Raw genomic sequence first — 25,477 nt, forward strand, 5'->3', positions numbered from 1 at the left:
TGTCCCTCTACAACAATAATTAAACAAAATCAAAATGTATTTATACTGTATGCAACGCTGTTCAATCGGAGATTTTCAGAGGCAGGACGAAACAATGGCTCTCTGATATCTCTGACATTTACCAAGTTAGACGGGTAGAGCTGAGGCACATAGTGGGCATTGCTCTGTGGGAGGGGTGGGAGAGGGATGGAGGGAGAGAGAGAGAGAGAGAGAGAGAAGCTGACATTTACAAAGTTTAAATTGGGGATTCATTGTTTGCATGGTATTTGTAACTGAGGGGTACAATTCCCTGACTGTATTGAATAAGTATGGTATCATTAAACCACTACTGCGTTATGTACATTACTACTGGCCATACAGTACACAGGTATATGTGATGAACACCCCCACAATAACACGGCTTAACACGAAAGTACTGTTTATAATATTTATTAGAAGAGCATCAATATTATCTTACATTTATTAAGAATGAGAGTTGCGCTTGTAAGGCGAAGAATGTGCATGAATAGGTCAAGAGCGTAAGTCCATGAGCATATTACGAAGGGGATAATTAATACCACCTGTAGCATAAGAATTATATAAGGCACACTCGTAGGTCAGCTGGAGATACTAAGGGGGGTTCCCTCCGGTTGTAAGCCAGCAGGGGAGAGGAATGTTCGGATGCAAAAGTCTGGATCAACGAGGAATCAATAAGCTCCAGCTACGGGAGGCGGTACATTACTCCCTTGATCGGCAGACGAAAGCAGCAGCTATAATCCAAGTATGCGCGACAGCATAGGTGAAAGCCAGCCAGCCTCTTCCTAGAGACGGGCTCGAGTGATGCTCCTCACGGGTAAATCCCACACAGCAGCGGGGTAGACGGTTCTCTGCTCCAGCAGCCACGGTACCAAAGCAATAATAATCCAGCCGGAAAAGGCTCTGCATTCACCGGTGTAGATTCTCCTGTGCACGGTACTTCACATTTAACTAGGTCGAACTTGACGTTATTTCACTAAGCTCTGACACTTTTACTATACTATTCGCACGCGGTTCTAAGTGCTCTATTTAGATGCAAGGTTGCTCACTTCACTTGGTCGTTGACTCGTGATGAAGGCTTTACTAGTAAGGAACGAACGATACGTTGAACGAACGTTTTAGGATAAGACAAGACTACTGCTGTATCCACCTGCGACGTATTTATACGTAAGGTGAATAATCTAGTGCCAACCTCAGTTCTGTCTCGTATTAATGCGCAAACCTGGGCATGTTGAGACATGTCTTAGTGGTGACTTTGAACTAGACATTGGGGGTATGGCCGTGGCGCCTAGGGGATCGCTGTCCAATAGGAGAACGAATATTATGGTCTGGCCTGTACTAGGTAAAGGGATATTCCGTGTATATGTACAAAGAATATACAAGGGATATCAGACGATATACAAATATTATACATAGGATCTCAAGCAATAAATATATATATTCGGTTTAATCTGACCCTTTGTAACAGTATTAAAGAAAAGAAGAAAAGTATTTTTAAAGCACGGGAATTGAAAGAATTCACCCAACCCTAGTCGTGAATCTGACAGCTGCTGTTGTTTTGTGTGCTAAGAACATTACGTCACTCCACACTTGACGGAGTAGCAGCGGTGGGCGGGACTTAGCGAGGGATGGATTGACAGCCCTACGCTCCCCTAGCTGGAGCTGTGACAGGAGGAAGAGTGTGGGACATACAGTCCACTAGCTGAGGAAGAGTGTGGAACATACAGGTCCACTAGCTGGGGAAGAGTGTGGAACATACAGGTCCACTAGCTGAGGAAGAGTGTGGAACATACAGGTCCACTAGCTGAGGAAGAGTGTGGAACATACAGTCCACTAGCTGAGGAAGAGTGTGGAACATACAGGTCCACTAGCTGAGGATTGGGAAGAGTGTGGAACATACAGTCCACTAGCTGAGGAAGAGTGTGGAACATACAGGTCCACTAGCTGAGGAAGAGTGTGGAACATACAGGTCCAATAGCTGAGGAAGAGTGTGGAACATACAGGTCCACTAGCTGAGGAAGAGTGTGGAACATACAGGTCCACTAGCTGAGGAAGAGTGTGGAACATACAGTCCACTAGCTGAGGAAGAGTGTGGAACATACAGGTCCACTAGCTGAGGAAGAGTGTGGAACATACAGGTCCACTAGCTGAGGAAGAGAGTGGAACATACAGTCCACTAGCTGAGGAAGAGTGTGGAACATACAGGTCCACTAGCTGAGGAAGAGAGTGGAACATACAGTCCACTAGCTGAGGAAGAGTGTGGAACATATAGTCCACTAGCTGAGGAAGAGTGTGGACCATACAGGTCCACTAGCTGAGGAAGAGTGTGGAACATACAGGTCCACTAGCTGAGGAAGAGTGTGGAACATACAGTCCACTAGCTGAGGAAGAGTGTGGAACATACAGGTCCACTAGCTGAGGATTGGGAAGAGTGTGGAACATACAGGTCCACTAGCTGAGGAAGAGTGTGGAACATACAGGCCCACTAGCTGAGACAGGTGGAAGAGTGTGAAGAGGAGAGAATCGGGACAAGCAGATCCAACACTGAAGAGGCAAGGAGAGAGAGAGAGAGAGAGAGAGAGAGAGAGAGAGAGAGATCTTCTGATTTCTCTGTTTGATTGTTTTGTTTTGTTTGGCTTTTTTTTTTTTTTTTTTGGTCTTTTTCCCCCTCCATTTTCCTCCGATTTTCTCCCATCCCAATGTTAGTCGTATGCCAATTCCCAGTCCCTTCCTGGTCGCTGCGCTTTACCCCCCACAGTCAGATCATTTTGGGAGAGTGGAGGCTACCACGTGCTTCCTCCGACACACGTCCAGCCAATCACCGCTTCTTTTCACCTGGCAGAGCGGATTCTCATTGAGAGGGCGTAGCGTGTGGGAGGACCACACTATCCCCCTCACGTCCAATCCGCGCTTAGCAGGCGCCCTGACCGAACTGTAGGAGTCGCTGTTTACAACGACCCGGACCCACCCCGCCAGCTTCTCCCACCCTCTGATACAGCCAATTGTATCAGTGCAGACGGCCAGCCAAGCTGGTGACAACCCCGGAGCTGTGAGCTGGATTCGAACAGGCGAACCAAGCTCACAGCTCCGGGGCTGGTGACGAACGCAATCTCCGCTCGACCACCTAACCGCCCTTTGTTTGGCTTTTGTAATGTAAACGTATGTTTCCCATGTCAATAAAGCCCATTTGAATTTAATTTAATTGAAATTGAGAGTGAGTGTGTGTGTGTTTAAACACGTTAATGAGGTAGATGTGTTTTCCTCACATTGTTTTCACTCAAGTATGAACTTCACCACCTCTCTCTCTCTCTCTCTCTCTCTCTCTCTCTCTCTCTCTCTCTCTCTCTCTCTCTCTCTCTCTCTCTCGATTGAAAACTTTATTAACAGATTGCAGAATGGGTACAGTACAGTACAGCTCAATACAATACAATTGTTAAGGGGATGCAGACCAGAGAAAGACTTTCATCTTGTTTACATCAGGGTCCCCCATTTTCAATTCATCATAACATATATGACATACACGGCATACAGATAGACAGTACTGCTACATCTATACATTTATGACATACCAGATTTGCAAGTACAGTACTGTTTGTGATACAAAAAGAGTCCAGAAAAGAGAGTACCGGTATATACATTTGACGTAGAAACTGTACATTGGAGGAGGTTGGGTAGGTGGGGTGGGGTTGGGTGGGGGGGAAACTGTACATTGGAGGTGGTTGGGTGGGTGGGGTGGGGGACACTGTACAACTGTACAAGCAAAACTGTACATTGGAATATTGACAAAACCATACTTCGTCATTTACTGTACATTTGGGTTGGGACATTTACAGGGGCCAGTTTCGAATTGCAGTCTCCCGTAGGTGTTCTTTGAGAGTGGTTTTGAAAGTGGGTAGTGATTCACATTCCTTTACAGCTTTGGGTAGGGTGTTCCACATTGATGTGGCATAATTGCTAAGCGTGTTTAGTCCCTTGTTTGAGCCAAATCTGGGTTTAACATGATTTGTGGAGCTCCCTCTGGTGTTGTGATCGTGGTATTCACTGACCTTTGGGAAGTATTTTGACATGTACATGGGTACCTTGGTCGTGTAGTGTATCTTGTAGACCAGGCCCATTGCAAGTTGCTGTACTCTGTCGTCTACTCTAAGCCATCCTAGGTTGTCAACGTGGGCAGGGGTGAGGTGGGTTCTAGGAGTAAGGTCAAGCAGTAGTCTGACCAGTTTGTTTTGAGCTTAATTTTGTTTTTAGCACCTTTGAGGTGCTTTGGTACCATGAGGTGCAAGCATAGTCGTAGTACCCTTGAATGAGTGCTCCTGCCAGAGTCTTCAGGGTATTCTTGTTTACCAGAGAGGAGATCCAGTACAAGAATCGAGTTCGTTGGTTGACTTTTTTTTATTACATTGGATGCCATTTTGTCACAGGAAAGATTTGCCTCTAGGATGGAGCCCAGGTAAGTACATATACAGCCCTGAAAAATCAAACCTCTACTGCTCCTCTACCACTACTCCACCACTCCACTCCAAACTGATTTTGTGACTCCTATTGTTCTGGACCGGGCCAGATTTCACACCTCCACTGCCTCTCACAGGCTGGGGAGATTTTCATCTTAAATTTTTATTCGTCCCAAATGTCCCAGCCCCATCCGATTTCTTAGCTTTTTTCACTGTTTACTTATCATGCATTACAACACAAATATATGGTCTGTACCCCAAGTCAGACTGCCCATATAAAAATTATCTTGGGAGTCTGAGGGCAGTAGCCCCCGACCCCCTCCCTGGGGAAGCACTTAAGTTAAGTACCCTCCCTTTGTTCACGTTTAGACCCAGCCACCAGCCCCCGAAAATTAACACCTGAGTGCTAGTTCTAAAGTGGTAGAAGAGTGGCAGAAGCGCAGCAGTAGGGTACTGAATCTGAAGTGCTTCATCTGTAATTTCATCTTTCCTTGTGACAATATTGTCACCCACTGTAACTGAGAAGCCGTCGGTCTTGCTGAGTTTGTTATTTGAACCGAAGAGAATGGACTCTGTTTTGCCCATGTGTAATGATAGTTTGTTATCAGCGAGCCATATGCAGATTCTGCCTAGTTCGTTTTTTCAACCTGTAACTTGTTCCTGTCAGAGACCAGCAGGGCTGAGTCGTCCGCAAACAGGAACAAGTTGCAGTCACAAGCTGACGACATATCATTTGCATAAATTAGGAACAGTAGTGGTCCTAGTATGCTTCCTTGTGGAACACCACAGCTCACTGGGAGGGGGGGGGGGGATAGGGTACCGTTTACCTCCACCATCTGTTCTCTCCCCTCCAGGTAGGATTGCATCCAGCTCACTGATAGACTATCAAAACCAATTGCTTTTAGCTTGTCAATCAGAATGGGTCCAGCATGACCATGCCGCAGTATTTGCCCACGTCCACCTCTTGTTTGATGTGGTCGTTTAAATAGAGAAGTCATGTGTCAGTGGAGTGGGATGTTATGAAGCCAGATTGGAATTCGTAAATTAGATCTTTTTTCGCGAGGTACTTTTCGACCTGTTCGTATACTATTTTTTCCATGACTTTCGAGATGGAGGTAAGGATAGAAACAGGGCGGTAGTTGCCTGGGTCTAATTTGCTGCCCTTTTTTTTTATCTACTTTTTCTCCCCATTTTCTATTTTTCTTCCATCCCAATTTCGTATATCCAATTCTACCCTCCCCTGTCTCGGACGTTGCTAGACCATGCCTCCCACTGGTCGGCTGCAATGTGGACGAAGCCTTGCATCACGTGTCCCCAGCCGTCGCATCTTTTCACCTGTACAGCGCGATCTCTCAGTGGCGAGGAGTAACGCGTGGGAGGCTCACGCTGCCCCCGATACTTCCTGATTCTGCTGTACAGGCGCACCAACCGACCTGTAGGAGTCGCTGTCCACAACGTCCGATCCCCACCCACCGGCTTTCCCACCCTGCCGATTGTATTAGTATGAACGACCAGCCAAGCCGGAAGCAACGCCGAGTTCTGGGCTCGAACCCAGCATCTCCTGCGTTAGTGGCGAGCGCCTTGCCCACTGCGCCACTTAGCCGCCCTTAATTTGTTCTACCCCATAATGCCCTGAGTGGGAGGGTAGTTTGTTTACCAGTGGCTATGTTTGTGAAGAAAATGTTTAAGTAATTGGCTACATCCATCTCGTCTGTGATGAGCGTGTTGTCCGTCTTTATGTTTATGTTTGAGAATCTGGTTTTAAGTTTTTTACTGCAGCCTAGTTGATTATTGAGTAATTTCCAAAGTTTTCTCTCTCTCTCTCTCTCTCTCTCTCTCTCTCTCTCGCTCTCTCTCTCTGATAGTATCTCTCTCTCTCCCTCTCTCTCTATCCCCCTCTCTCTCTCCCTCTCCCTCTCTCCCTCCCCCTCTCCAGGTTTCTGACCTACTGTTACCTGTTGTCCTTTAATGCCTGGCTGCTGCTGGCCCCCATGGTTCTGTGCTATGACTGGCAGGTGGGCAGCATTCCTCTGGTGGAGTCGATGGGAGACGTTCGCAACGTGGGTCTGTGTGCCAGTATGTCAAGTCAAGTCAAGTGTTCCTTTATTAATCCCCTTAGGGGAATTCGGGTGTCATAGCAGCGTGTGGAAGGAGGGGAAATATAATAATATAAATAGAAATAATAATAGAGTAGAACATAATAATAATAGTGGAATGGCAGTGCAGTATGTCTATCAATAATAATAATCATAGTAGTACTAGCACACTGTGTCCGTGCAGAGTCAGACGGTCCTAACAGTTCTCAAGTTCTCCAGCTGTTAGTTCACCAACTATAGAAAGGTGTAGTGGTTATGTCATTGCCGTTTTTCGTGTTCCACCCTCTGTCCAAAGTAATGTATTTCCCCATTGCCCATTTCTAAATTGTCTCGTTTAAAACAAATAAAGCATTAACATTTGCATGGTGTACCTTTCTGTGCTTATTCATCCACAATCTATAGCTCAACATAAAAATATTCGCAATTAATCATAAAAAAAAATCGCCACATTTTATTTCAACCAAAAATGCTTAAAAAAATATTAGTGATAGAAGGGAACAAATTTTGTGCAAACATTTTAAGCTTTTCAATTTCCATGCGGCAGAATTGTTACAATAGCCGATAATCCATTTTCCCAATGATAAATCCCTATACGGGTGGAACAACCAGTGACGTCAGACTACACCTCCCTATTGGCAGCAGTCCGTGCCCACGGTTGTGGAGCCTGGCCAGGAAGGCTGCTTGCTAAGGTGGTTTGTGTTGTGTCGAGGGCTGTGGGGGCGGGGGATGGGGGGGGGGGGGGGTCTGTGCCTGAACATGCTCCTCGTCTTGGCTAGCTCCTCATAAAGGCGGTGGTAGGGGTTTTCCAGTATAGCATCCAGCTTTTTCTTCATCCCTGCCATCTCCTCTAGTTTGACCAGTTCAAGTTCAAGTTTCTTTATTAGTTGTCATACAGATAAGAACAGAAAGAAGCATTTTGTATAAAAGTATTCTGTACTTCTGTATGACAACTAATAAAGAAACTTGAACTTGAACTTGATATACAGAATACTTTTGTATGAAATGCTACTTTCTGTTTTGCTCCTGAGAGTGTGCTAGATAAAAAATAAAAAGATAGTAAAAAATAAGTGACACATGGGGGTGTTCTGCTATACTAACCCAATGTTTCAAGTTTCTTTAATAGTTGTCATACAGAAGTACAGAATACTTTTATACAAAATGCTTTTTTCCGTTACGCTCCAGAGACTGTGCTAGACAAAAGATAAGTATGAAATAAAATAGTATAGCATGTAAAAATAGAAGTAAAAAATAGAAGTCACGTACGTAGACACAGTGTTCAGTATATACATATGTACAATGTTCAATGCAGAATAGAAGTAACTGAGTTACCATACAATATACAATATACTATGCAATATACTAATATACAATATACTATATAGTGCAAAGCAGAAATGGGATGTGAGTGAACGCAAGTCGAAATAGTACCTTATACGTCGTAGATTGGACAGTTATGGTTTATGGCGCGTTTTAATGCACACCGCCTAGTGAAGCACTGTCTCACCTATTATTTTGAATCATGCGCGTTATTTCGAATGATGCGCGTTCTCTACCTGGAAATGATTGACACCCTGTCTAACCATTCAGAGAACACCAGTTCCTATCCCATGCTTGACTTGTTCTCGATTCTTCATCATTCCTTTGGTATTCAAAGCGCGGTGAAAGAGAGAGAGAAAGAAAAAGAGATTAGCCTAAAATAAATTACAGGCTTATCAGCTCATGTGCTTTAATTGCAACAATTGGAGTAACATCAGCTGGTGTGGAGAAGAGCTTCTCATGGCTGAAGCGTCTAAACTAGGGCTGTCAAAATTCATGCTTTAACTTTGGAGATTAATTTAAATGATTTAAAGCATTAAAATAAATTAATCTAGATTCATCTATGGAGTGAAAAATCTTCAACGTTCTGAACTTTCAGCAGTATATTTGCTTGTTCTTTTTTTTTGTTGAACATTTGTATTTCACATGAGAGAAACTGTATTCAAAGAAAGCTATTAAAATAGTATTTGAATCTAAATATACTTTCTTTGTGTTGATTTTACATTAATTCCATGATTTTACTCAAGTAAATATCTGTTACAAGCTTCGGTCTTAAGTAGAAAAATGCAATTTTGTATCTAGATTAATTACAGATAATTGTGAGATTTATTAGTAAAAAAAAATTCATCTATTGACAGCACTAGTCTAAAGACATACACAAGGAATACCATGGGACAGGAATGACTTCGAAAGTTGGCAGGAAAATAATCAAGTCAATGGGGGAAAAAGTCCTTGCTGGTATGACAGAGTGATTGACCACTTCACCAAGAGAAACAGGAGGATAGAATTAATTTACACGGTGAGAGGGAGATTTAGTATAATTGCTTGTATGCCATTCTGATTTTGTATTGGTTGATAAATACATGACTATTTAAAATCCATTGCAGTTATTACATACAGTATAACTATAATTACCTACGTTTTGATGAGTGCAGCGGCCGGGTAGCGCAGCGGACTAAGCGTCTGTCTACCACCGCAGAGACAGTGGGATCGAATCCAGCTGCCGCAGTACCTCCGGCTTGGTCGGCCCGTCCATACTGACACAATTGGCAGTGGCAGCGGGTGGGAAAGCCGGTGGGGTCGGTCCTGGTCGTTGTAAACAGTGACTCCTACAGGTCGGTCAGGGCGCCTGCACAGCAAGGGAAGGATCTGGGGGAGGTAGTGTGACCCTTCCACACGTTACACTCTCCCAGTGAGAGTCCACGCTGCCAGGTGAAAAGAAGCGGTTGATTGGCTACACATGTGTCGGAGGAAGCATGTGATAGTCTCCGCCCTCCCAGACCGACGGTAGGGGGTAGAGTGCGGACGCCCGGACTCAACGCCCGCGAGAAGTGGCACCAGTGTGTGTGTGTGTCTGTGTGTACTCACGGCCTCGGTGTGGATGGGGGGTGTGTGTGTGTGTGTGTGTGTGTGTGTGTGTGTGTGTGTGTGTGTGTGTGTGTGTGTGTGTGTGTGTGTGTGTGTGTGTGTGTGTGTGTGTGTGTGTGTGTGTGTGTGTGTGTGTGTGTGTGTGTGTGTGTGTGTACTCAGCCTCGGTGTGGATGGAGTGTGTGTGTGTGTGTGTGTGTGTGTGTGTGTGTGTGTGTGTGTGTGTGTGTGTGTGTGTGTGTGTGTGTGTGTGTGTGTGTGTGTGTGTGTGTGTGTGTGTGCTCACGGCCTCAGTGTGGATGGGGTGTGTGTGTGTGTGCCTGTGTGTGTGTGTGTGTGTGTGTGTGTGTGTGTGTGTGTGTGTGTGTGTGTGTGTGTGTGTGTACTCACGGCCTCGGTGTGGATGGGGTGCACGGAGAAGAGGAGTGCAGTGAGGAAGGCCAGGCGTGAGTCATGGAACACGCAGCGTTCACACGTGTTCATCAACAGACAGGTCACCCCACAGTGAAATACACTGGAGTCATACCTCCTAGGAGGATGTTTAACCTGAGAGAGAGAGAGAGAGAGAGAGAGAGAGAGAGAGAGAGAGAGAGAGAGAGAGAGAGAGAGAGAGAGAGAGAGAGAGAGAGAGAGAGAGAGAGAGAGGTCTCATTACTGTAGGAATACGATTTGTTTTGTATGGTAAATATCTTCAATGTAAAAACTTAGAATGAAGAGAACTTAGAGAACTCTGAGATGGACAGATATAATTAAAGAAAACCGACGACGAAGAGAAAATATGGATAATATTATGAATGAATATTCTAGCTACATTATCACATAAACCACAGCCACAAGGTGAGTACAGTACGTGTCATCCTTATTTTAATGGCCATTATAGTAAGTGCTATACAGTATATACATCCAGATAGTTTTGGTGTGATTTGCCTGGTTTTGGATATATCTACCGTTGTGCTGTCACTCCAATACAATGGAGCTGAATGTAGGAACTACTTTCTACCAAAGTACACCCCAATTCATTATCACAAGGGGTGTAGTTCGGTAGAAAATAGTTCCTACATGAAACTGCTCACAACAAGGTCTGTGGATTATCTTATTCTATCTTGAGTATACCTTTATTTGTATAGCACCTTTCATACAGGGGATTGCAGTTCAAAGTGCTTTACATCAGTAAGAAATAAGACATAAAACCAGTGTAAAACTAGCAGCAAGAGCAAAGCATAAAGTGGGATAAAATAATGCAGATATATTAATCAAATCATATAAGAACCTCATGTTCCAATAGGCTTCTGTAATCTGTTACAAAACATGATAACGGTTATAGTATGCACCCAGCGGATAGTGGGACGTAAAGATAAAAGTAAAAAAAATAATAGAAAGGGTAAAATGAGCAGACATATAAAATCACAGTTTTTCACATTAGGATCTAACATCCCAACAGGCCACCTTGTTTATGGTTTGATTCAGTTTTGGTAGAATGTAAAAGACATGAATGATGAAATGAAATGAGCACATAAAGTGCAGACATACTATTTAAAATCACAGTTTCTTTACAGTGCAATAAAATTGTTCCTGATTACTGTTACTGTACAGTTCAAAGTCGTCTTTACCTTCTGTTTGGTATCCACATTTTAAAACCTGACAGTCTTCCCTTTTGTTTGATACCCACTTTGACCCTTCGAACCTCCTACTCAGGGCAAACCTCCCACTAATAGCCTGTTCCATTCTCCTGCGTGAGGTAATTGTCCTCCTAACTCTGAACAGAATATCAATTAATTTACTGCATGGTGTGAATTCCAAGTGAAACGGCCTCTGAGTGTTGGATTCCTTCCTCTAATCTTCCCACATTCAGCCTCATTGCAGAGGAAAAGGGCAAAAAAATATGCAATTTCACTCAAGATATCATAATTGGCATATCATCTTTCCACCCACATGGAATGTCAATACATCACCTCCCATAGCAAAGCCATGTATAGTGAAAGCATTCGTTCACGTAATCAGTCACGGCCTCTCTTTAGATTGTAATTAACTTGCCTCATGTTGTGTGAATCTACCCTCTCCCGTTTTGTCACATTGTGAAAAACCAAGCAGCACACAGTGGTAGATTAAATTACACACTCCCTATAAATAAAAACATCTGTTTTTCTCAATGTCAAATTACCAGAGATTCTTCTTATGGAAGATGCAGCTCTGAAAATCCCATCTTTCTTGAGGATCACCAGGCGTTATGGAGTCCTACAGAACAGTACAGATAAGATATTCCCCTTGGAGAAATGCAGGTTATTACTAATTGAATTCTTATTAATAAAAGAACACTTGACTTGATGAAATACACTGTTCCTCCATACCACTGTTCTATTTAGGATTCATCAGTGAAGACTTGACGCGCCTGTGAAGGCTGACAGGGAAAGGGAATATTAACAATAACCACATGCTCTCATCTTGACCTGATATACACGTCTGCTCTCACAGCTGCTATGAAGCCTGATGTTCAAATGAAATTTACTTGAATAGGACAGAAAACAGCTCCTCCTGGACCAAAAGCCCCAACCCATCCAGAACTGAAGTCTTCTGGTAACTATTTTAGGCTATTGGCTGTTATGTAGTTAAAGTCATCCCAAGTCCATCTCACGCAACAACGCTTGAAATAAAATTGTTAAAAAAAAAATTATGATGATGACATCCAACTGTAGTGTTCGGTGATGATGCCATCCAGCTGTGGTGGACTTTGATGATGTCATCTGGGTGTTAGCTTGGACTGGAATGTCATCATCCATCTTTGAATCCCCTTTCCTGAGGTCATTCTCTCTCTCTCTCTCTCTCTCTCTCTCTCTCTCTCTCTCTCTCTCTCTCTCTCTCTCTCTCTCTCTCTAATCAGATTACAGTAACTAGTTACTTAGTAACTAGTTACTGGCATCACTGGTTGTGCCTTTGTGATATCCTTGTGATGATATCAATAGGTATTATTTAGAGATAGTTGATATGCCTTGGTGTTATGTGTGGGGTCTGTGTGTGCCTTGATCAGGCGTTCCCAGTGTGATGTGTTATGTCTAGCTGTAGTTCCCTGTCCTGGTTTTGTAGTCCTTATCGTTTCCCTTCCAGGTGTACCCATTTGTAATCAACCCAGGTGTGTCTCGTCTCGTCATTCCCTCATGTATAAGTGTTCTGTCTTACCCTGTGTCTGATGCTGATCCTGTCTGTGCAGTCTGTGGTCTTGTTTGTCATTATTTTATATTCCTTTCTATTCACAAAACCATGGTAACTATTAATTAAATATCTTTTGTTGGACTTTGGCTACCGTCTCCTTATTATGTTATATTTACCAGACATCGAGCCTTCTAATTGTCAATGGTAACGTAATACTTGGCAATATAGACAACATTATTAGACTAAACCTTTAGGTTACACAATGTCTATATCTGCTCCTCCCATAGCGCCTCTCCCTCCCTTCTCTCTATCTGCAGACTAGTATCCTTCAGACATTCATCCTAGGCACACCACAAACCACCTTGGCCAGTCCTTCATGTCAGTAGCCATCAGGCTCCACAACCGTGGCCATGGACTGCTGCCAATAGTTGGAGAACTTGAGAAGCGTTAGGACTGCCTGACTCCTAATTACTAAACACTGCATGAACTGTATACTGACGTATGCTATAATCACTATTATTACTAATTGAATCATGCCATTTTTAACGAACCAACACCATGACGATTGAATTACAAGATAAAGACCTGGAAGGATGTCATGTCACATTACATTGTAATTTGTGATATGATATTTTGGCCATATCGCCCAGCCCTACTCACCTTCATGGAGGGCTGTGTGTGTGTGTGTGTGTGTGTGTGTGTGTTCACCTTGCAGATATTTCAGAGGCCCTGCAGTGATCACTGACACAGAAACACTCAGGCACACACCACAGGCATGTGTCAGGGTGTGCAGGTGTGTGTGTCCATGTGTTGCCTTGCACGCTTGTGTGCGCAAACAGTCCTTTAAATCCAATGGTGTCATATCGGCTCGATCATAGCCGATTACTCCAGACTCCAATGCAAATAAATGAAATAAATGGCGGGCTAGGCCACCTGCATATATATATATATATATATATATACACAAATGAGATTTTTTTCCCGTATATTAATGTGGACAGATGAAATAAAGGTTTTGGAAAACGCTGACATCATGAGCTCAACTTGTGTTTTATATTCAGCGTGCGGCAGGAACCTATGAGCCAGGCTACCGCTTTGTTTACGTGTTTGTGTGTGTTCACTAACTTCACTGTCTGCATTATTAACCCTGCCGCTTAAACTCAATACACTCGTCATACCTGGAAATCATAGAACTCAAAATAAGGATTAAAGCAAGTCACAGAGCCATACTGTTGCGTTGGTCAGCATAATTCATCGTTGTGGTGTAGTTAGGTATTGCAGTTTTTCCTGGAATCGAGTGACAACACTGAGCCCTATTCCCCGTACCTGGTTCAACTAAGTCGATCAAGAGTCACATTATCCAGATTCAGTTAACCCGATGTTTGAAGCCGGGATTTTCCTGTTCCTCGAAGGTGGATTCAGTCTCGTTAACTCAAACCAGACTTGAGACCCAGGATAAGTGCGCGCGGCCGCTTCATTTGAAAAGCCAGCACGTATCGATAGCAGAGATCCTGATTCTCTAGCGGCATTGATTGATTAATTGATTTAAAACTTTATTAACATATTGCAGTACGGCTCAATCGCCTCGCCGACAAGTTAAATGCGTTATCTATAGGCTAATTTTAAGTCCCTCATTACCTCAATCAATCAGATTATATTTCTTTAAACTTGCCTGCTGGATTGAATAATCAAATGAGATCTTGCTAGCAAAAATAATTAGTTAAACTGTTATGCAGAATAACGATACGGCTCTCTTACCCATTGATTGATGTATGGTCGATCTTTTACTTATCTCCACTGTGGTGTAACGGGTTCTTCTTTTGACTTTCACGCAGACGACCGGGGTTCGAAACCTAGTCTTTTCCTTCTTTTTGCAATATAGGAATAATTCAATTTGGTGCACGTTGAGAGCTATATAAAGAATGACATCCTCAATGCATGTAGATTTATAATATTTTAACTTAAAACTAGGCTACCTTTGCGTATAATCATTAATATTATATTCCAAAAAATTATATTGGAAACACTGGGTTTCGAACACCGGTCGCCGGGTTGCCAGGATTGAGCACTACCACTGCGCCACTGTGCCAGATGGGATAAATTCATTGTTTATACGTTAATGAACGAGAGACCCGTGTTTAGAATATTCTTTATTTTGTTGTTGTTGCACCGAGCGAGCGCCACGGTATATAACGTGCATTATTTGGGACAAAGTGAATTTAGTATCAGCATTTTGGGTCTATTTTACATTTCAAAAGCCCCCTCTGGAAGAATGGAGCACAAAAACGTAATTCAGAATGGTATAATGCAGATCCTAGACTGTGGGAATAATTTCAGGAAACGCGCTGTCACTTCTTTGCGGGGGCGTGGCGATGGTTCATCCGGCTAACTTGAACTTAAACCCTGCTCTCGACCAGGCTCAAACTTTTTGATCTGTTGTCATGGTGATTTAGACAATCCAGCTTCGGGGAACGGGAAAGTCCGGCTTAAGTCAGACTTGACCGAAAGTTATCCGGCTAACTCAGTTATCCAGGTACGGGGAACGGGGCAGTTGTTCTGCTCACTACTGTACGTTGACAGATCGCTAAGAGGTTGCCTTTTGAGTAGGGTTGGGAATGGGTACCATTCACATTTGAACCGATACCGGTAATCAGTGCCAGTTCCTGGAATTTAGTATCGATACCCAACGGTACCTTTTTTTCTGTACTTAACTCTCTCTGTAATAACATAAAATGTAATTTCAATTGTAAAAAATAAGTTCAAATTGATGTATTATGTTTTTAAATATTTAAATATCAACATTATATGGCCATCCTCAGTCAATATTATCAAACTCCTGTGACCTCGTCTGGTCTTCCCAAAGACCCAAGAGATGGGACAGTAATATTTTATTTGTGGAAAAGGCTCCCTCTTGTCTAGTATATTACACTCTTATACTAAATGTATATAGGTTTATTTCACAATAATGCATTTTAAATAAATTTAAATGCTTCAACAACTGTATTAGTTGAATAAAGACTTGAATCTGTTTAATCTGCTTCAACAACTGTATAGTTGAAGAAAGACTCTAATCTGTTTAATCTGCTTCCACAACACAAGGAAAGAAGAAATTACCTTCCTGGGTTCCATCCTAGAGGCAAATCTTTCCCGTGACAAAATGGCATCCAATGTAATAAAAAAAGTCAACCAACGAACTCGATTCTTGTACCGGATCTCCTCACTGGTAAACAAGAATACCCTGAAGACTCTGGCAGGAGCACTCATTCAAGGCTACTACGACTATGCTTGCACCTCATGGTACCAAAGCACCTCAAAGGCTATAAAAACAAAATTATAAACATCTCAAAACAAACTGGTCAGACTACTGCTTGACCTTACTCCTAGAACCCACCTCACCCCTGCCCACTTTGACAACCTAGGATGGCTTAGAGTAGACGACAGAGTACAGCAACTTGCAATGGGCCTGGTCTACAAGATACACTACACGACCAAGGTACCCATGTACATGTCAAAATACTTCCCAAAGGTCAGTGAATACCACGATCACAATACCAGAGGGAGCTCCACAAATCATGTTAAACCCAGATTCGGCTCAAACAAGGGACTAAACACGTTTAGCAATTATGCCACATCAATGTGGAACGCCCTACCCAAAGCTGTAAAGGAATGTGAATCACTACCCACTTTCAAAAACACTCTCAAAGAACACCTACGGGAGACTGCAATTCGAAACTGGCCCCTGTAAATGTCCTAACACAACCCCCTCCAATGTACAGTAAATGAGTGACCAAGTATGGTTGTCAATATTCCAATGTACAGTTTTGCTTGTACAGTTGTACAGTATGTATGTATGTATTGAGCTGTACTGTACGTACCCATTCTGCAATCTGTTAATAACGTTTTCAATCAATCAATCAATCAATCAATCTTCAACAGCTGCATTAGTTGAAGAAATACTTTAATCTGTTTAAACTGCTTCAACAGCTGTATTAGTTGAATAAATACTTTAATCTGTTTAAACTGCTTCAACAGCTGTATTAGTTGAAGAAAGACTCTAATCTGTTTAATCCGCTTCAACAACTTTTAGTTAAAGAAAGACTTCAAAGGCTGATCAGTATCATCACACAATATCATATTTTTTCTACTGCCTACCACACGCACGCACGCACGCTCACACGCACACACACACACACACACACACACATACACACACACACACACACACACACACACACACACACACACACACACACACACACACACACACACACACACACACACACACACACACACACACACACACACACACACACACACACACACACACACACACACACACACACAGTGTTATAATACCATGTTGTGACTCTTCTTCAATCAAAGAGGCCTTTTGTTATCTCCCCTCACCAGTCTGCCTTTTCAGACTGTCAAGATCAAAGACAGCAGAAACCCTGCTTTGAATCTGACAACCAGGTACTATGTACAGTATACCCCACACTCCTTCACTAACAAGGACTCACACTGTGACATGATCATGCGTGTGTATGTATGTGTATGTGTGCACCCGTGAGCATGTGTGTGGACTATGAATATATTTGCCAATGTGTGGAGCAGGTCAATATAATAGCATAATCAACCAGGGCACAGGAGTGTGTGCGTGCATGTATCCATATGTTGCCTTGTGCGCGTGCGTGCGTGTGTGGTTGTGTGTGTGTGTGTGTGTGTGTGTGTGTGTGTGTGTGTGTGTGTGTGTGTGTGTGTGTGTGTGTGTGTGTGTAATAAACAGCCCGCCCCAGGCTCACCACGTCAACAGAAGATAAGGTACCCTGCTAGCTTGGGATCCCCTGTTCTGTCCCACTCTGTCTCCTGTCTCCCTCTGTCTCCCTCTGTCTCCCACTGTCTCCTGTCTCCCTCTGCCCTACTCTGTCTCCTGTCTCCCTCTGCTCTACTCTGTCTCCTGTCTCCCTCTGCTCTGCTCTACTCTGTCTCCTGTCTCCCTCTATCCCACTCCGTCTCCCTCCGTCTCCTGTCTCCCTCCGTCTCCCTCTGTCTCCTGTCTCCCTCCGTCTCCCTCTGTCTCCTGTCTCCCTCCGTCTCCCTCTGTCTCCTGTCTCCCTCTGTCCTACTCTGTCTCCTGTCTCCTTCTATCCCACTCTGTCTCCCTCCGTCTCCCTCTGTCTCCTGTCTCCCTCCGTCTCCCTCTGTCTCCTGTCTCCCTCTATCCTACTCTGTCTCCCTCCGTCTCCCTCTGCCCTACTCTGTCTTCTGTCTCCCTCTATCCCACTCTGTTCTACTCTGTCTCCCTCTATCCCACTCTGTTCTACTCTGTCTCCCTCTATCCCACTCTGTTCTACTCTGTCTCCTGTCTCCTTCTGTCTCCCTCTGTCTCCCTCTGTCTCCTGTCTCCCTCTGTCTCCTGTCTCCCTATGTCTCCCTCTGTCTCCTTCTGTCTCCCTCTGTCTCCTTCTGTCTCCCTCTGTCTCTTGTTTCCCTCTGTCTCCTTCTGTCTTCCTCTGTCTCCCTCTGTCTCCTGTCTCCCTCTGTCTCCCTCTGTCCCACTCTGTCTCCTGTCTCCCTCTATCCCACTCTGTCCTACTCTGTCTCCCTCTGTCCCACTCTGTCTCCTGTCTCCCTCTATCCCACTCTGTCCTACTCTGTCTCCTTCTGTCTCCCTATGTCTCCTTCTGTCTCCCTCTGTCTCCTGTCTCCCTCTATCCCACTCTGTCCTACTCTGTCTCCTCCGTCTCCTGTCTCCCTCTGTCCTACTCTGTCTCCTGTCTCCCTCTATCCCACTCTGTCTCCTGTCTCCCTCTATCCCACTCTGTCTCCCTCTGTCTCCTTCTGTCCCACTCTGTCTCCCTCTGTTCTACTCTGTCTCCCTCTGTCTCCCTCTGTTCTACTCTGTCTCCCTCTGTCTCCTTCTGTCCCACTCTGTCTCCCTCTGTCTCCTCTGTCTCCCTCTGTCCCACTCTGTCTCCCTCTGTCTCCTTCTGTCCCACTCTGTCTCCCTCTGTTCTACTCTGTCTCCCTCTGTTCTACTCTGTCTCCCTCTATCCCACTCTGTCTCCCTCTGTCTCCCTTTGTTCTACTCTGTCTCCCTCTGTCTCCCTTTGTTCTACTCTGTCTCCCTCTGTCTCCCTTTGTTCTACTCTGTCTCCCTCTATCCCACTCTCTTTCCCTCAGCCTTCAATCTCAATAAACTAAAAAGGTACTAAGGGGAACATACTCTCCTAAGAAATCCTACTGACTTAGAATGTTTTTATACCAGGATAACCCATCAGCAGCATAATAATGTCTGACCCAATCAATCTACTCTCACGTTTCTATAATAAGTACCAATGTTTCTGTCCTGCAGCGACTCTCGCCGTCCGTTATTCCTAAAGAGACACGCCCTCAAAGAATGTGCTCCGGTAGAATGAGAAGGAGGGGGACCATTCGAGAATCAGTCCAGCGTCACAACTCCATTATGACTATGGGGCCCGGCCAGCCATAGTACTTTTACGACATCGCTTAAAGAATTGGCAGCCGGCTGTATAGAACATAATAACCACAATCTACTCTAGAAGGGCAACGTTCCAGAAAACTGCTCAACAAGTAGCTTATTAAGCCTATATGTATAATCTAACAGTAAAGTCAACATCTGTTCGTTGTCTGTCAACTGTGTGTCTGTCTCTAGTTTTATGATCTTTTACATTTCATGCCCATGAAAATTATTTAAACCGCCGTGCTAGTGATCCTGTGGGATATATGTCTCAACATGTTAACTGCACAGACAGCTGTCCCCGTTTTAGAAGTCATTACATAAATAAACCTTTACAGTCCAGAGCAGATGTGCAACATCACAACCGCAACAACAAACTGCATTAGATCCCGCCGACATGACGTCAGTCAGCCTTAATGCAGTGGTCATGGACCCTACAGTCGATTTATTTGATTTGATAAAGGAATATCTTATCTTATCTTTTTTTTTTATTTTTTTATTTTATCTTTTTACCCCTCCATTTTTCCTCCGATTTTCTCCCATCCCAATGTTAGTCGTATGCCAATTCCCAATCCCTTCCTGGTCGCTGCGCACTTACCCCCCACAGTCAGATCATCTGGGAGAGTGGAGGCTACCACGTGCTTCCTCCGACACACGTCCAGCCAATCAACCGCTTCTTTTCACCTGGCAGCGCGGATCCTCCCTGAGAGGGCGTAGCGTGTGGAAGGATCACACTATCCCACTCAAGTCCTATCCGCGCTGAGCAGGCGCCCCGACCGAACTGTAGGAGTCGCTGTTTACAACGACCCGAACCCACCCCGCCAGCTTCTCCCACCCTCTAATGCTGCCGGCCAGCCAAGCTGGTGACAACCCCGGAGCTGTGAGCTAGATTCGAACAGGCGAATCCAGCTCACAGCTCCGGGGTTGGTGACGAACGCAATCTCCGCTACGCCACCTAACCGCCCCTATCTTATCTTATCTTATCTTAATTTGTGGAGCTGCTGCCATGACAACAGGTGTGTGTGTGTGTCCTGTTACCGCATGCAATCAAGCCGCAATCTGCTTAACCGGCTGTTGTGCGGCAGTGAAAGGGTTAACCTTCTGTGAATTGTCACAGTGAAAGGGTTAACCGTTTTGGTAGTGTGGCAGTGAAAGGGTTAACCGGCTGTCGTGCGACAGTGAAAGGGTTAACCGGCTGTTGTGTGGCAGTGAAAGGGTTAACCTTTTGTGATTTGTCGCAGTGAAAGGGTTAACCGTTTTGGTAGTGTGGCAGTGAAAGGGTTAAAGAGCACCATGTCTTTCTTGGACCATAACAGTAGGAGAAGCAACAGATGTGTGAACTATAGTGTCCAGTGTCTAATTCATGAGGGGGAATAGAAGCTCCCGGTAGGAGCGCTGACCCCTGACCTGACCTCTCAGCATGCTGAGGTCAACTGGGATAGCCAGAGGCTAACATTGTCACCATCAGGCCCTATGGTAGAGCTAGAGCTTTTATGTTCAAATTTTTTGCTCCATAGGATGGGCAAACAAACAGGATGTGTCTAGAACCAGCATGCATCGCCATCATGCATCATGATATTAATAATTTAAAACATTATATGTACATAATCAAACACTGTTGTGGTGAAATAGTAAATTAAACAGATTCATTTCTTTACATTCACTGCCCCCCGCTGGCCATGTTAGGGCTGGATATTGAAATGTTATAAATAAGTAAGGTAGATAACTTTATTATTATTATTATTATTATTAGTAGTATTATTGTGTGTCTTTATTTTTGGGTGTAAAATACAATGGGTCCGTATCCTTTCGTATTATTATTTATTTTATTTGATATCCCCAAGTGTCCATCATAGCCTGATAACGCAACAGGTGTTTTGATGGAACCCATCAATTACGAACTCTTTCGCAGGTGTGGAGACTTAAGTCTGGTGATCCTATACCCCATGTCAACAAGCCAACCTTCCCCCTGGAGGAACATGTCCCGTTTCATTTTCATCTCATTGTTAATGCATGGCCTTTGGCGCGGTAAGACATTAATTTCAACCTCGGTATTATACATATCTCAAATTTGCCGATTTTGGAGTTTGATAAAAAAAAAAAGCTGTTGGTATTTTAATTATTTACTTCTCCTGGTGCAGTTGAGTCTACTGCGCAGTTGACCAGTTCTGGACACTCATCTGAACAGCAAAACGCATCAAGTATTTCATCGTATGTTACGAGTAGGTTACGTTATAATAACTGCAGATTCAATACTGAGGATATCAATATATATCCTGCTGTACAGGTATATGATTATGTGATCTTACACTGTTTTACCGTCAATCTTGCTGAAGGTGGTGTGAACCATGCACAACCGTTGCAAAATGTGAACAACAGCACCTTGAATGGAACATACACCGTGAACGAGACGCAGCATAATTTGAACAACAGTGCTTCGAGTGGAATCCTGGAAGACAATGCCACTCTCTCAAGCGGCTTTGGATCTTATGGTATGGTATGCAAATGTGTGCAAATAGGGTGCAAATGAAAGGCTATCTGCCACAGACAACACAGCAGTGTCTCTCCTGGTGATGATGAATGATTGAAAACGTTATTAACAGATTGCAGAATACAGTACGGCTCAATACACACAATTGTTAAGGGGATGCAGACCAGAGAAAGACTTTCGTCTTGTTTACATCAGGGTCCCCCATTTTCAAATCATAGTGACATTTATGACATACACAACATGCATGCATAGGGACATACATGACATACAGGTACAGTATATAGTACTGTTACATTTGTGACATATAATAATAATAATAATAATAATAATAATAATAATAATAATAATAATAATAATAATAATAATAATAATAATACTTTATTATAAGTAGGGACCACACCATCCAAATGATTGAGCCTAAATGATTACGTGTGTTTATTTTGAATGTGTTTTGTTTATTCAAAATAAACCCCAACATAAATGTATTTTATACCTTTGGGAGGTACTTTGATGATAAACAGAAAGTTCCACTCGCTTCCAGAGCAGAGAAGGTCCACTGGGTCATGAATGAATGAATGAATGAATGATTGAAAACTTTATTAACAGATTGCAGAATGGGTACAATACAGTACAGCTCAATACACACAATTGTTAAGGGGATGCAGACCAGAGAGACTTTTGTCTTGTTTACATCAGGGTCCCTGAAAGCTGAAAGAACATGTTTTCATTGAGTGCACCCGCCCCCCCCCCCCCCCCCCCCCCCCCCCACACATTTATACGTAGTGTATCCACTGGACCAGAACTTGTGGAAATTGTAGGTTAAAACAAGTAAACATTGTTAAAGGAAGTGCAGTAGCTGGAGGGGCATTTTTTTTTTCATTATTATATTTTTTTCTTAGTCTGTTTTGATTTCCTTACTGCAGACCTGGCGGGGGTCCGCTGCTTCCTCCCGGAGCAGCAGGTGCAGATGAGGATCCTCGGGGGCCACGAGGCCTGGGCGTTCTCCTGGCCCTGGATGGTGTCCCTCCGCTTCGCCAACATGCCCATGTGCGGGGGAGCCGTCCTCACTCCCCTGTGGGTCCTCTCTGCCACACACTGCTTCAGACGGTGAGAGACCCCCCTCTCCCCTTTGTATGCGTTTTTATGTCGAGGACCACCCGCCCCCTGTCCAAAATTCAGAACATAACTCTTTTAAGTCACAGTCACCCTTCTGGTAAGATTCTTTCCTTAGAGACCCCCCCTCTCTGAGCCAGGAATTACTTCAGAATTGCATTCTGTGGACGGGGAGAGGATACAGTGGAGTGAAACTCTGGCTCAGATAGTGTGGTTCTGACCAGTTCTAATCCTCTGGCTCAGATAGTGTGGTGGTTCTGACCAGTTCTAATCCTCTGGCTCAGATAGTGTGGCTCAGGAAAGCAGATTGTTATTCTGCAGAACTTGTCACCAGAAGGCCTTTTAGCAAATGCTTCCCCTGGAGAGGAAAAAGAGACCTTCTCTGTAAATCGGAGTTCAACCTTCTCATGGCAATAATTATGTGGTAACTTGACACCTTTAGCTTCAGCATGTACAGAAGATATGTCTTGAAATATCAATGGGTGCTTGTTGTCAATTCTCCTTGAATCTCCTCAGGATCCTTGCATTCTCAATGAGGGTAAAGGTATATAGAGATGCTGCTAAGTAAATATGGAAAAAACATATTTGTACTAATTGCTATTCAATTTAGAAAATTGTTAAGGGTAATAACAACTAAACGTTCAAACATAATGTAACCTAACAATCCCACTTAAGGCAGCAACACTACTTCTAAACGATATATCATTACTACCAGCATCCATACAACAAAAGAGAATCATTCGGGCGTTACTGCAGCCAAGAAGCTGATAGCCATGAGGAGATGTCTTTTGTTGTGTCTGTGATCATATAATTAGATTTTTACATTCTGTATTTATTATTTTTATTATTTCTAATTGTCTTGTCGTTATTATTATTATTGTTGAAGTATACTGTCCTGTGATGTCTTGTTTATTATTGTTACTGTATTGTGTTGTGTGTTGTGTAAATAGAAAAATAGAAACAAATACATTTGATAAAAAGAAAATTGTTAAGGGTTTGAAATGCATGATATGTATTTCCCAGATATAAAACAGCGTCTCTTTGGACTGTGCTGGCTGGAAAACACGACTTGCACAATCATCATGAACCAGGTCAACAGGTTGGTTGGACACTCACTCACTCACTCACTCACTCACTCACTCACTCACTCACTCACTCTTACTTCAAGGCTTCAAACTTTTGCTTGTATGCAAAAACAATTTTCTTCAAAGTAAGTAGTAACTAGTAACTGATGGGTTCAGATACATGTAGTGGAGTAAAAAGTACAATTACCTTAGTTTGAAATGCAGTGTAGTACAAAGTTCCCCAATTAATGAAAATACTCAAGTAAAGTGCTATTACCTCAGAATTGTAAGTACAGTACAGTATTGACAGCGGTACTGTGCTTTATCGACTTCAAAAAGGCTTTTGACTCGATACACAGAGCCGTGATGATGAGGATACTCAAGGCCTACGGAGTCCCTCCCAATATACTCCGGGCCATAGGGACCATGCACACGGGTACAAGGGCCAAGGTGCTAACCCCAGACGGCAACAGTGAAGAATTTGCCCCCTTCCTTTTCGTCATAGTCCTCGACTATGCGCTCAGGAAGGCCATCAATGGACGGGAGCAGGAACTTGGTCTCACAATAACCCCAAGGAGATCGAGACGACACCCCGCCATAGTCCTAACAGACCTTGACTACGCTAAATGCCAAGAAAACCGAGGTCATAATGTATAACATCCTCCCGGATCATCCACCTCTAAGGACAACAGCAGGCTCTGCTCTAAAGGAAGTCAGTGATTTCAAGTACCTGGGCTCGTGGGTCAACTCGTCCGAGCAAGACCTTAAAGTGAGGAAGGCACTTGCGTGGAGGGCTCTGAACAGCATGACCAGTGTGTGGAAATCCAACCTCCCCCGTCAAATCAAGCTCAACTTCTTTCATGCAACAGTTGAGTCTGTCCTTTTGTATGGCAGTGAATGCTGGACCTTGAAGCCCACCCTGCAGAAGTCCTTGGATGGGTGCTACACCAGAATGATGCGTGTGGTGCTCAACATCAACAGGGATGAGCATGTCACTAATGCAAACTTGTATGGGGGGGGTGCTAAAGGTGAGCGATAAAGTGGCAGTCAGGAGAATGAGGCTGGCAGGTCACTGCCAGAGACACCATGAGATGCCAACCAGCAAACTTGTGCTGTGGGAACCAACACACGGGCATCGATCACGAGGGCGTCCCACGTTAACCTATGTGGACGTACTCAGGAGAGATGCGGGAACAGAAAGCACCAACGAGCTAGCCAGATGCATGGAGGATCGGGATGACTGGAAGCACCGATGGAGGGCCCGTCCGAGGACGACCTAGATAGATAAACTGACAGCCCTAATTTTTACTTAAGTCTATCGTGTTAATTAGATTAATTACACAGCTAATTATTACACAGCAAATTATCGCGTTATGAAAATTAACTCAAAATTCATTTTTTTTAATCTTTTTTTTGTATATATATATATAAAAAAATATATATATATTATCTCATTCATTCCATAAGAACGTAGAATAAACATTTACAAATGGTCCATTTGCATGTTCTTGGTATCTGATATTTGAATCTAGGGACATCTATGGATCTCAGGTAATGTATTCCCAGTGTCAGAAATACTGTGTCTGTTACTAGGCTTGAGTAAATTGTAATGAACCAAATGAGAATATCAATTTTATTATTATTATTATTATTATTATTATTATTATTATTATTATTATTATTATTATTATTATTATTATTATTATTATTATTAT

General features: G+C 43.5%; 1 protein-coding gene across 1 annotated transcript in view; it reads left to right on the plus strand.

Moving 5' to 3' along the window:
- The window catches only part of ovch1 (ovochymase 1), a gene marked incomplete at its 3' end in the record, with an annotated part of 75,410 nt that overhangs the window by 17,836 nt on the left and 32,097 nt on the right, over positions 1 to 25,477 (plus strand). The window contains exons 2-3 of the mRNA XM_084330939.1: positions 22,509 to 22,692; positions 23,722 to 23,797. Of these exons, the coding sequence (XP_084187065.1) occupies positions 22,553 to 22,692; positions 23,722 to 23,797 (216 nt within the window). The 5' untranslated portion in view covers positions 22,509 to 22,552. The remainder of the gene's footprint in view (positions 1 to 22,508; positions 22,693 to 23,721; positions 23,798 to 25,477) is intronic.

Source organism: Notolepis coatsorum, assembly GCF_963971535.1.
Source record: "Notolepis coatsorum genome assembly, chromosome: 15".
Taxonomy (NCBI): Eukaryota; Metazoa; Chordata; class Actinopteri; order Aulopiformes; family Paralepididae; genus Notolepis; species Notolepis coatsorum.